This window comes from Nicotiana tomentosiformis, chromosome 11 (genome assembly GCF_000390325.3).
Source record: "Nicotiana tomentosiformis chromosome 11, ASM39032v3, whole genome shotgun sequence".
Lineage (NCBI taxonomy): Eukaryota > Viridiplantae > Streptophyta > Magnoliopsida > Solanales > Solanaceae > Nicotiana > Nicotiana tomentosiformis.
In genome coordinates, this window is record NC_090822.1 from 107145859 (window position 1) to 107159810 (window position 13952).

The 13952-nt window shown below is 39.8% G+C and overlaps 1 protein-coding gene and 1 long non-coding RNA gene across 2 annotated transcripts; both read left to right on the forward strand.

Annotated features, from left to right (window-relative positions):
- Positions 1-5311: 5311 nt before the first annotated feature.
- On the forward strand, positions 5312-8208 carry LOC138901990 (uncharacterized). Its single transcript, XM_070189792.1, has 7 exons — positions 5312-5478; positions 5544-5614; positions 5715-6097; positions 6159-6362; positions 6482-6754; positions 6975-7559; positions 7795-8208. Exons 1-7 carry the CDS (start codon positions 5312-5314, stop codon positions 8206-8208), a joined length of 2097 nt encoding a protein of 698 aa, XP_070045893.1.
- A 1921-nt stretch (positions 8209-10129) lies between these two features.
- On the forward strand, positions 10130-11966 carry LOC138900807 (uncharacterized). Its single transcript, XR_011412093.1, has 2 exons — positions 10130-10301; positions 11627-11966. It is a non-coding gene; the product is annotated as an uncharacterized lncRNA (long non-coding RNA).
- The last annotated feature ends 1986 nt before the right edge of the window (positions 11967-13952 follow it).

Consider the following 13952-nt stretch of genomic DNA (forward strand, 5'->3'; position numbering starts at 1 on the left):
CCGCGGCGCGCGTGGCGCAATTTGTCAAAGGGCCGGTGGGAGGCTTGTACTCATGGTAAGCCTTCTTCTTGGCTTACTGATTTTCCTATCGTTCAAGCATTCTTTCAAGCATGAGTTTACTTACTTTCTCCTTTTGTAGGTCTCGGAAAGGATGCGGCTATGTGACCCCCGTTCGATGATGAAGAAGCTTTACCGCCTATCTCAAAATCGGCGAAGGTGATTAAGAGAAAAAGGCCCTTAAACTCAGAGGGTCAAAAATCCAAGAAGAGAGCGATCTGTAAACTTAAGGGGAACACAATCCCACTGACTATGGAGTCAGTCCAAATACTAAGGGATGGAGAAGAAGAAGAAGAAGAAGAAGAAGAAGAAGAATAAGAAGGCTGGGCTGGTGGCCCGTGCACGAGCAAGCACCGATAATCAGAAAATTTCGGAACCAGTGGGGGTTGATACTGCTCCGTCTAGGATCGACGAGGCCGAGGAGGAGACTCCGGCCCAAGTTCCCAAGCCAAGGGGAACCGAAGATTCTTTACCTTGGGGCAAAGAGACCGTTGAAGAGGCGGTGGATGCCGATGCAGAAACTGAGTTTGAGGCTCGTCAATATAGAGGTGGCGCCCCGAAAAAAACCTACTTGGGGAAATAGAGATCGGGGATTCCCCCTCATTTCCTTCATTTTCCAGTCGATGATACATGAGTCTCAGGTCGTGGAGACTTGTCACGGGGAGGGATCCCATAGAGAGGAAGATCCTTTCTATGGTTATTTTGTTGGGGTAGAATATGTCACCGATCTGAGTGACTTGGAGGCTCCGAAGAAGAGTTCGGACGAGGTGGGAGCGTCTTGTCTTTTAAACAAAGCTCAACAGGCCCTAAGTCGGGTAAGTTCATATTTTCTTTGTCAATTTTCATACTTGTATTTTTCTTTCCTTTTATAATTCTTTCTTTCTATTTTTGTAGGCCTCTATGCTCTATCACGAGGCATTTTTCCGATCTCGAGGGGAGCTGAGCCGATACGAAGCTTAAATCTGAGGGCTTACTGAGGAGAGAAATGCCTTCAAGCTTCTCAGTGAGCAGAGAGAAGGAGAAGCAAAAGAGCAGGTAAAAAGAATCTTTGAAGTTAATGACACTGACTCAGGCGTGATGGCTAACAGTTCGGTCCCACATGTCCAGCAAAAGTTTGATATGATCTGGTAGCTTCGTGTTGAAGTGGACGTAGTAAAAGCGGAGGCCTAGGAGTAGAAGAAGAACATGGACCGCCTTACCTCAGAAAAGGAGGCTGCCGATCTCAACTGGCCTAGGCTGAGACCCAACTCCAAAGCTTGAAAGAGAAGGCCTTGGTTCAAGCCAAGAAAATCGAGGAGTTCCAGTCTCGGTTGGGCTCGTAACTTCTAATCGAGAGAGACTGGCCACAAAACTTGTAGCGGCCAAATCGGAGGTCGAAATAGCCATGGCTAATGCTGATGCAATGGTGGCAGTCTACCGGTCCTACGCTGAAGCTGCTCAGGTTCGAGCAAAAGAGGTTGCCGAGGCTACTCAGGCTCGAGCAAACTGGGTTGCCGAGCATGCTAAATGCCAGTCTTGAAGGGAGACTCTCGAGGAGATCCATGCTCGTGGCTTCGATCTTACAGCTGAGATCGAGAATGCTAAGGAGCTTGAAGCCGAACCCAGAGTGTTGGACTTTCCTGATGATGATGATGATACCGGGAGTATGAGCACATCTGAAAGTGAAGAAGGCATCGTGGGAGAAGATGCTGCTCCCTGAGAGGACTAAGTCCTTTAGGATTAGTATTTTTCGTGTTTCTTTTAAGACCATTTCGGTCTTTTGTAGAGAAACTTGATCAGGCCATGCTGCCCTTGTAAATGATTTTTGACATATATATATATATATATATATATATATATATATATATATATATATATATATATATATATAAACTTTCTTCCTTTCCGCCTTATGAAATTATGAAGTGTGTTATTCTAAGACATGAGGTTTAGACAATTTGATTGGAACTGAATTAGACTTTATGATCTAATGAGTGCGTGCTTGAACTCGACGTAAGGTAACCCTTAGGTTTTTTATTTGAGCGAGGATGGTCTCTCGAACTCAAGGCAAAAAACAACCCTTAGGCTTTTGTAAAAAGATTGTTTATGGCTTTGTCCCCTTTTCGGTTTGAATTATTTTTTTATTATTTGTATTTGCGAAACTTGTAATGCCTTGGCATGAAATAAGAAATTGTTCGAGAGTTCGAACAATTTTGTACACATTAGAGTTTTTGAGGCTTGATATTATTGAAGCCTTTTATGATTTTGCCGAGGGTAGCCTTTTTAACCGGTTTATGAAAGAATTCGAAGTCCTGTTTTTTTTGGAATTCTTTCGTCTTCGATCCGTGTTGATTCGGCCATAGCTTCTTTAGTTTGGGATTTTCCTCTTCGGCTTATTTTTCCGTTTTACTTTGAGCTTAACCGAAGTGTCAGTCCCCGAGTGGGGTTGCCGGGGCTTATAAAATCGAGGGTTGCCTAAAAGGTCTTATGATCTCGGAGTTTATATAATTTGATCTCATTTATTTTTCGGACGGCAGTCCCCAATTGTGGGGGTAATCATCCGAACTCCGGTCTTGGTCGGCCCATAAGCCTGTTTACATAATAGATCGAGAATATGAAGTAGAAAAACTTTTCTAAGGTACGAGATATCGGTAAAGAAGAATACTTCTCTTTCTAAATCATTATACATGTATACATGTTTTGTTCCAGGGCTCGAGCAAACTACGCGGGCATGGTTCGTTTTACTATTTGGCCCTTACAAATTTTTTCTATCGAGACCCTGCTGCCATGAAGTAACTTCCTCGCATCAAACTTGATATTCGAGAGAAATGCCCCCCAATATTCGAGGTTGATTGTAAAGAGGCCTTGGATACTGTTGAATTGTTCTAAGTTAGCACGATCAATGGTTGCCTCATTAAAAACTTCGCCGGAAAATTCATTTGGGACAAAACCGGTCTAAGGGAATGTAATACCCTATATTTTTTATAAGGGTGTATTGGTCATTAGCAAAATAATACTAATACTAATACTAATAATAATAATAATAAGAAACTAACTATAAAAAAACAAAACAAATCAAAAAAAGGGAATAAGGATTCAAAAAGGGCCGAAGCCCATTATGTGGGAAAAATCAAACACAAACGAAAAGGGTAAAAGGGGAAGCAGCAAAAGCTGTGCTAAAGAGAAACAGAGCATTGAGCATACAAAAACAAAAGAACAAGGGACCAAGCTCGAGAGAAGCAAAACGGACAGAGGCGATCAAAAGCAACCACAAAGTGGTTTACTTTGTTCTAGGAAAGGGATTTACAGAGAAGGGGAACAAGGTAGGTAAATTTTTGAACTTAATTCATAGATTTGATTCATAAATTCCATGGATATAGAGTTGGGGTTGAGAATTAGTTGAAGAATTAAAATTAATGGAGTTCATGGAATTTTTCATAAATTTGAACTATAGGTTTGGGGTATAAACTTATATATTCTGTATATTTCAATTAAAAAAAAAGAGAAGAAGGGATATTCCTTCAAAAACCTTTCATTTCGTTAGTGATTGGTAATCAAATATGATTGCTTCTAATATTAGTGATATTGGAGAAATTTACAATGTAATTTTGATAGTAGTGAGTTGGGTTATTGAAATGGGTCTTGATATTTCAAGTAGAATAAGAGGGATTTGTTGGGTTATTATAATTCGACGAATTAAGAGCCAAACATTAAACTCTGAGGGTTGGGCATTCTAAATTAGCTATGAATTAGCCTAAACATGGAAATTAATGTGAGATTGATATCATGTAATTATAGATTGATTGGAGGAAGTTGTACGAATTGCTCGAGGTGAAGCATTTGGTATTTCAGCACGAGTACTGTGAGTAGTAATCTTACCGCAATTAGTATTTTCATAACTTGCATGATTTAGACATGATTTTTAATATGAATATGTTACCGATTATTTTGAGTTGCATATGGGACAAGTCTTTTACTCGATATGATACCGAAATAGTTATTTGAGATGATTACCGTTGTTTTAAATATTTTCGTTGTCACTAGATCTGTTTTACCGTTACTTGAATTTCCTGTTATCGAAATGAAATTACATGATTTGATAAGAACCGAGATTCCCTATATTTTTTAAAATATTTTCATATGAGTATATACGGATTATAGAGACAAGTATAAATGGGAGTAGACTTTGGAGGATCCCGTAGCTAACGACGGGTTCGTTAGACCTGGTGCACCTTGTAATTACCGATTACCGTTATAGCCCTCGCTAGTGGGAAGGTATAAATAGTATACTATTACCGATTTCCCTCGAGTAGGGGACTACCGTTATATTTGACTTCTCGTGAAAAAGTCCACAGTTATACCGATTACATGATCTGTTCATAGAAACCTCCCAAAATGTGAATATTGATATTATATAGTGGTTGCCGAGTTTATTACTGAATTGTTAATTGTATTATACAACAAGAAAAACATGATGAGACTAAAAATTATTTATTATTTCTGAAAGGGCATTTTTTTGTTATTTTCTGTTTGATATACTAGCATGTTTTCTGACTTGTCCCCAATAAAAATGGTTGTGGTTAAGTGTTATTACTCACTGAGCTAGTGACTCACTCCCCCACTAATTTTTTTTTAATAGAGACAAGAGTTGACGCGGGCGAGGATTTCGTTAATTAGAGCGCACAGGTTGATAGTTCTTGGTGAGCCTCGCACTTGTTTGCGTGGGCGGAGATTTTATTTAGTGTTATGGTCTTTTCTTTTGAACTCTTAGAGTCTCTCCATAGTCATTCTTTTAGAGTCTTGAGTATTCTTTTGTTATTATGGACTTATGATGAGTATTGCACTTTCTTATCGAAGTTGGAGATAAATTATTATTTCTGGTTGTTAGTGGGTTGATTAGTAATGGTGGAGACTTATTTTGGTTAATTGATAAGTTGTCAATTGTTTGGTTTGACAGGAAAATTTTTGGATAGTCCAAAAACAAGGGAAACTCTGTCCGATTTTCTGTAAAATACCGATAAGGCTTACTTGGGAGCACTTGCTCCTAAGTGTCGGTCATGATCCTAAATTGGGTCGTGACAAAGTTGATATCAGATCTTAGGCTTTAAGTCCCGAGTCATGGAGCAATGTTTAGTAGAGTTTTGTTCATGGGTATGTAGGCGCCCATACTTATGATCTTGAGGCTACTGAACATCTAGGAATGTTTTCCCTTCTTTCATTCTTTGATCGTGCGTTGAGATAACTTGAGATTGACTTTGGAGTATTTCTTTCGCAGATGGCCAGGACACGCACACCCTCATCTGCTGGACGTGGTGATGGATGTGGTACTACCCGGGGTGGCGGTCAAGTTGGGGTTCATCAAACTAGAAGACAGACTGCTCCTCAACCTGAAGTTGGGAACATGGCTCAACCCCAAGCTGCTATGCCAGATCAAGTGCAAGGGTAGGGAGTTCAGGATGCTCCACCACCAGTGCCAACTATTGTACCTATTGTTGCCTTACCTGCAGACGCAGTGGCAAAATTATTGAATGTGTTAGAGGCATTGGTGCCTACTCAGGGTGGAAGTTCAGCTCCTCAGGCTACTTTATAGACACAAGCACCTGCACAGACTCAGACTTTCGGAAATAAGGAAGTATCCCTACAAGAGTTCCTGAAATTGAAATCACCAAAATTCACAGGTTCTGATAATTCAACAGATCCTCAAAGTTTCTTGGATGAGACACTCAAGGCATTACGTGCTCTAGGATGTTCTAGTGAGAGAGCCGTGGAGCTCGCAGCATACAAACTAGAGGATATGGCCAATACATGGTATGAAACTATGTTGCTAGGAAGGCCAACAGGAGCAACACCACTGACATGGGATGAGTTCACTAAGTTGTTCATGAATCATTTTCTTACAGACAGCCTGATGCAAAAATATGCTAGAGACTTTGAGAGATTAGTTCAGACTCCAGATATGGATGTGTCAACATATAACACTAAGTTTTGTAAGCTGGCTAGATATGTTCCGTACTTAGTGCCTACCGAAGAAGCTCGAGTTCAGAGGTTTGTTGATGGATTGGTTGGTCGGTTATACACTGCAGTAGCCCCACAGATGAAGACTTTATCCTACTCTGATGCAGTCGACCTTGCTAGAAAAATTGAAAACAAGGGACGTGATGAGTGTGCGGCTAGTGATATACGTAAGAAGGCCAAGACATGAGGGTCTTTCAGTGGCAGTTTTAGTGAAAATCGAAAGGCAAGAAAACAGGGACAACAACAACAGGGTTCTCAGACAGGGACACATCTGTCTTCACAGACCATATACAGACCACATTACAGACAAGGTACTAGGGGACCGTCAACAACTGGACATCATAATTCTGGGCAGATAAATGCCACTACTCCAGTCTGCCAGACCTGTGGTAGATCACATTTGGGCCAATGTCGTGTTCTAATGGGATAGTGCTTTCGGTGTAGCCAGTTGGGACATCACTTGAGGGATTGCCCTAAGCCTCCAAGAAATTTCAACCAGGTTTCTATTCAGTCAGCTGCACCTACTCAGACTACTCGTAATACTTCAGGTGCTACATGTACAGGAAATAGAGATCGAGGTGCTAGAGACCGTGCTGCTATGAATCAAGGACAAGGGAATGCTGGTAGAGGTCATGCGAGCATTTTTGCATTTACTAGACAGGATGCTCAGGCCTCGAACGCTGTGGTTACAAGTATTCTTTCTGTCTGTTCATTTGATGCACTTGCGTTAATTGATCCGGGATCTACTCACTTCTATGTGTCCTCGTACTTTGCTTTGAGGTTTAGTAGATAGCCTAAGCTATTGAATGACCCTTTTCTAGTTGCTACTCCTATTGGAGAGTCTCTATTAGCTGAATACGTGTATCGTATTTGTCAAAGTTGTATCTATTCACTCCTATTGCAAAGTTGTATCTTTTATGAAGGCTCAACAACTTCTGAAGAAAGGTTGCTTGGGTCTCTTAGCTATTGTAAATGACACAAAAAAGAAAACAATTAGTATAGAAAATGTACCAGTAGTGAGAGAATTTTCTGATGTATTTCTTGAGGATTTACCAGGATTGCCTCCAGTACGAGAAATAGATTTTGGTATTGATTTGCCACATGACACACAGCCCATATCAATACCACCATATCGGATGGCAACAACAGACTTGAAGGAGCTAAAACAACAATTGCATGATTTGTTATATAAGGGTTTTATCAGACCGAGTATATCTCCATGGGGTGTACCAATATTGTTCGTAAAGAAAAAAGACGGATCCCTGAGAATGTGCATTGACTACAGGCAGTTGAACAAGTTAACAATACACAATAAATATCCTTTGCCTCGTATAGATGACATGTTTGATCTGTTACAAGGAGCTGCCCACTTTTCAAAGATTGACCTCCATTCTGGTTATCATCAACTTAGAATCAAAGATGAAGATATTTCTAAGACTGCCTTCAGAACTCGATACAGGCACTATGAGTTACTTGTGATGCCTTTCGGACTGACTAATGCTCCAGCTGTATTCATGGATTTAATTAATAGGGTGTTCAAGCCGTTTCTGGATAGATTTGTAATAGTATTTATTGATGATATCCTGAGACTCAGTATCATTTCTGGGGCATGTTATATCCAAAGATGGAATTATAGTAGATCCCAAGAAGACAAAAGCTGTGCAGAAATGGCCCAGACCTACTTCTCCTACAGAGATTCGTAGCTTTTTAGGTTTGGCAGGCTATTACAGGCGTTTTGTGCAGGATTTCTCCACAATAGCAGCATCGCTGACCAAGCTAACACAGAAAAATGCAAAGTTTCAGCGGACGGAGGAATGTGAACAGAGCTTTCAAAAACTCAAATTATGTTTGACAACTATACCAATATTAGCCTTACCATCAGGTTTCGGAGGATTTACGGTGTTCTGTGACACATCAAGGGTGGGATTAGGATGTGTTCTCATGCAAAATGGCCGTATTATTGCTTATGCTTCGAGACAATTGAAAAAGCACGAGCAAAATTATCCTACACGTGATTTGGAGATAGCTGCAGCAGTATTTGCTCTAAAAATTTGGAAACATTATCTATACGGCGAAACTTGTGAGATTTATACTTACTATAAAAGTCTGAAGCATATCTTTCAGCAGAGAGATCTGAATCTTCGGCAGCGTCGTTAAATGGAACTACTCAAAGACTATGATTGTTCTATTTTGTATCATCCTGGAAAAGCCAATGTGGTGGTTGATGCATTGAGCAGAAAATCTATGGGGAGTTTGGCACATATAGCTCCTCCAAAGAGACTTTTGGCCAAAGATATTCAGAGCCTAGAAGATACAGGTATCAGATTTAGCATCGAAAATTCAGAGGCACTGTTGGCTTGTGCTTAGGCTAAGTCTTCATTAGTTGAGCGCATTAAGGCCACCCAATATGAGGATGAGCGATTATGAAAATACAGAGATGAGGCCTTAGCTGGTAAAAGAAAGGATATGATTATTGAAAGTGATGGTGTGCTTCGAATGGGTGACAAACTATGTGTAGCAGACGTAGATGGGTTGAGACATGCTATTCTTGAAGAAGCCCACAACTCTAAATACACTATACATCCTAGATCCACGAAAATGTACCATGACCTGAAGCAATTTTACTGGTGGGAAGGTATGAAGAAAGATGTTGCTAACTTTGTTTCTAGTTGTTTGACTTGTCAGCAGGTCAAGGCTGAGCATCAGCGACCTGCAGGACTACTACAACAAATTGAGATTCCAGAGTGGAAATGAGAAAGGATTACTATAGATTTTGTCACTGGTCTACCACGAACCCTTAGAGGTTATGACTCGGTATGGGTGATTGTAGATCGTTTGACAAAATCAGTACCCTTTTCGCCAGTGAAGACTACATATAGTGGAGTAAGATATGCATAGATATTTATGAACGAAATTGTCAGATTTCACGGAGTCCCCATATCCATCATCTCTGATAGAGGATCACAATTTACCTCACGCTTTTGGAAATATTTTCAAGAAGCATTGGGTACACAAGTAGATCTTAGTACTGTATTTTATCCACAGATAGACGGGCAGTCTGAACGTACTATACAGATCATGAAGGATATGTTGAGAGCTTGCATTCTTGAGTTTGGAGGTAGTTGGGACGCTTATCTACATTTAGCTGAATTTGCTTACAATAATAGCTTCTAGTCCAGTATTCAAATGGCACCGTACGAAGCGTTGTATGGTAGAAGATGTCGTTCTCCTATCGGATGGTTTGAAGCTGGTGAGACTAACTTATTGGGACTTGACTTTGTACAAGAAGCTATGGATAAAGTCCAGTTGATCAGACAGAGATTGCTTAGAGCTCAAAGCAAACAAAAATCTTATGCGGATAAGAGAAGAAGAGATTTAGTGTTCACAATTGGGGACAAAGTGTTCCTATGAGTCTCTCCTATGAAAGGTGAGATGCGGTTTGGGAAAAGAGGCAAGTTAAGCCCCAGGTTTATAAGACCGTATGAGATACTAGACCGAGTGGGAGCGGTGGCTTATCGTTTGGCACTTCCTCCTGAGTTGTCCTTTATTCATCCAGTTTTTCATGTCTCAATGCTAAGGGAATGTATATCACACTCATCTTAGGTGCTTGAAGCACCTGCTATACCGCTTGATGAGAAGTTGTCTTACGAGGAGGAACCAATGGCTATTGTTGATAGGCAAGTAAGAAAGCTACGGTCAAAGGAAATTGAGTTTGTAAAAGTCTTATGGCGAAATCATACAGTTGAAGAAGCTACTTGGAAAATAGAAGATGCTATGCGAGTCAAGTACTCCCATTTATTTCAGTCTATAGGTACATACTTGAGTTAAATTCGGGGACCGAATTTCACAAGGTGGGGAGGATGTAATACCCTATATTTTTTATAAGGGTGTATTGGTCATTAAAATAATAATAATAATAATAATAATAATAATAATAATAATAATAATAATAATAATAATAATAATAATAATAAGAAACTAACTATAAAAAAACAAAACAAATTAAAAAAAAGAATAAGAATTCAAAAAGGGCCGAAGCCCATTCTGTGGGAAAACTCAAACACAAACGAAAAGGGGAAAAGGGGAAGCAGCAAAAGCTGCGCTAAAGAGAAATAGAGCATTGAGCATACAAAAACAAAAGAACAAGGGACCAAGCTCGGGAGAAGCAAAACGGACAGAGGCGATCAAAAGCAACCACAAAGTGGGTTTACTTTGTTCTAGGAAAGGGATTTACAGAGAAGGGGAACAAGGTAGGTAAATTTTTGAACTTAATTCATAGTTTTGATTCATAAATTCCATGGCTATAGAGTTGGGGTTGAGAATTAGTTGAAGAATTAAAATTAATGAATTAATGGAGTTCATGGAATTTTTCATAAATCGGTACTATAGGTTTGGGGGTATAAACTTATATATTCTGTATATGCCAATAAAAAACAAAAAAGAGAAGAAGGGATATTCCTTCAAAAACCTTCCGTTTCGTTAGTGATTGGTAATCAAAAATGATTGCTACTAATATTAGTGATATTGGAGAAATTTACAATGTAATTTTGATAGAAGTAAGTTGGGATATTGAAATGGATCTTGATATTTCAAGTAGAATAAGAGGAATTTGTTGGGTTATTATAATTCGACGAATTAAGAGCCAAACATTAAACTCTGAGGGTTGAGCATTCTAAATTAGCTATGAATTAGCCTAAACATGAAAATTAAAATGAGATCGATATCATGTAATTATAGATTGATTAAAAGAAGTTATACGAATTGCTTGAGGTGAAGCATTTGGTATTTCGGCACGAGTACTGTGAGTAGTAATCTTACCGCAGTTTGTGTTTTCATAACTTGCATGATTTAGACATGATTTTTAATATGAATATGTTACCGATTATTTTGAGTTGCATATGGGACAAATATTTTACTCGATATGATACCGAAATAGTTATTTGAGATGATTACTATTATTTTAAATATTTTCGTTGTCACTAGATCTGTTTTATCGTTACTTGAATTTACTGTTATCGAAATGAAATTACATGATTTGATAAGAACCGAAATGCCCTATATTTGTTTAAAATATTTTCCTATGAGTATATACGGATTAAAGAGACAAGTATAAATGGGAGTAGACTTTGAAGGATCCCGTAGCTAACGGCGGGTTCATTAGACCTGGTGCACCTTGTAATTACCGATTACCATTATAGCCCTCGCTAGTGGGAAGGTAGAACTAGAATACCGTTACCAATTTTCCTCGAGTAGGGACTACCGTTATATTTGACTTCTTGAGAAGAAGTCCATAGTTATACCGAGTACATGATCCGTTCATAGAAACCTCCCAAAATATGAAAATTGATATTATATAGTGGTTACCGAGTTTATTACTGAATTGTTAATTGTATTATACTACAAGAAAAACATGATGAGACTGAAAATTATTTATTGTTTCTGAAAGGGCATTTTTTTTGTTATTTTCTGTTTGATATACTAGCATGTTTTCTGACTTGTCCCCAATAAAAATGGTTGTGGTTAAGTGTTATTACTCACTGAGCTAGCAACTCACTCCCCGCTAATATTTTTATAGAGACAGCAGTTGACGCAGGCGAGGATTTCGCTAATTAGAGCGCAAAGGTTGATAGTTCTTGGTGAGCCTCGCACTTGTTCGCGTGAGCGGAGATTTTATTTATTGTTATGGTCTTTTCTTTTGAACTCTTAGAGTCGCTCCATAGTCATTCTTTTAGAGTCTTGAGTATTCTTTTGTTATTATGGACTTATGATGAGTATTGCATTTTCTTATCGAAATTGGAGATAAATTAGTATTTCTGGTTGGTAGTGGGTTGATTAGTAATGGTGGAGACTTGTTTTGGTTAATTGATAAGTTGTCAATTGTTTGGTTTGATATTAGGATGGTTGGTTGTTGATTTTGAGACAGGGAAATTTTTGGATAGTCCAAAAACAAGGGAAACTCTATCCAATTTTCTGTAAAATACCGATGAGGCTTACTTGGGAGCACTTGCTCCTAAGTGCCGGTCATGATCCTAAATTGGGTCGTGACAGGGAAAAAGAGTGCAACACGTGCTTTCAGACCTAAAGGCTTCGTGTTGAAGGATCCATCGATGTTTCTGGTCGAACAACTGCAAGGGTTAGTTTTGAAATATAAATTAAAATGGGAGGGGCCATACCTTAGCAGTAGTATCGTTTTAGGTGTGATACGTTCCAATTTCTCGGCAGTTGTTTGCCGTTTATCATGCCGAGCTTGTAGGATCCTTTTCCGATGATTTCGAGAACATGATAAGGTCCTTCCCAGTTCGAACCCAGTTTCCCTTCATTCGGATTTCGGGTGTTGAGGGTGACTTTTCTTAGCACCAAGTCCCCGATGTTAAAATATCGAAGAATGGTTCTTCGATTGTTGTACCTTTCGATCCACTATTTTTGGGCAGCCAATCAGATGAGAGCGGCTTCGCATCTTTCATCCAATAATTCTATACTCGTATTCATGGTCTCGTTATTCGACTCCTCTGTTGTATATCAAAACCTGATGCTAGGTTCTCCGACCTCGACCAAGATCAGAGCTTCAGCACCATAAACCAACGAGAACGGTGTTGCTCCGGTGCTAGATTTCCATGTTGTGCGGTATGCCCATAGGACCTCGGGTAGTATTTCTCTTTATTTTCCTTTGGCGTCGGTCAATCTCTTCTTAAGATTTTGGATGATGGTTTTGTTGGTCGATTCGGCTTGTCCGTTCCCGCTGGGATGATAAGGTATTGATAGGATCCTTTTGATCTTGTGATCCTCGAGAAATCTAGTTACTTTGTTGTCGATGAATTGTTTTCCATTATCACATACAATCTCAGATGGGATCCCGAATCGACATATGATATGGTCCCAAATGAAGTCTATGACTTCCTTTTCTCTGACTTTCTTGAAATCCTGTGCTTCAACCCATTTAGAGAAATAATCAGTCATAAACAAAACAAACTGAACCTTACCTGGGGCCGAAAGGAGGGGGCCAACAATGTCCATTCCCCATTTCATGAAGGGCCATGGGGATAGGACCGAGTGGAGTAATTCCCTGGGATGATGAATCATGGGCGCATGCCTTTGGCATTTGTCGCACTTTTGAACGAACTCCCTCGCATCCTTGCCCATGTCGGTCCAATAATACCCTGCTCTGATTACTTTGTGGACCAGCGAATCGGCACCAGAATGATTTCCTCAAGTGCCCTCGTGAATTTCTCGTAGGATGTAGTCGGTATCTCCCGGTCCCAAACATATTGCCAATGGTCCATAAAACATCCTTCTAAACATTGTTCCCTTTTCGAATAAAGTGAACCGTGCTGCCTTTGTGCGTAGAGCTCTCGACTCCTTTGGATATGATGGAAGCTTCCTGTTCTTTAAGTATTCTATGTATTTCTTTCTACAATCCCATGTTAAACTTGTGGAGTTTATCTCGGCGTGACCTTATTTGATTACCGATCTCATGAGTTGTACGACAGTCCCCGAGTTGAGTTCGTTATCTTCGACCGATGAACCTAAGTTTGCAAGAGCGTCGGCCTTGATGTTCTGTTCTCGTGGTACATGTTGCAAGGTCCATTCCTTAAATCGATGTAGAGTCACCTGTAGTTTATCCAAGTGCCTCTGCATTCGATCTTCTCGGACTTCAAAAGTCCCGTTAACTTGGTTTACCACAAGGAGGGAATCACACTTAGCCTCTACGACCTTCGCTCCTAATCTTCTAGCTAGTTCGAGACCTGCGATAATAGCCTCATATTCGGCCTCATTGTTAGTCAATTTTGTAGTTATGATTGACTGTCTAACTACATTACCTGTGGGTGATTTTAGTACGATACCTTGTCCGGAACCCTTCGCGTTCGAAGCACCATCCATAAAGATTGTCCAGACTCCCGAAG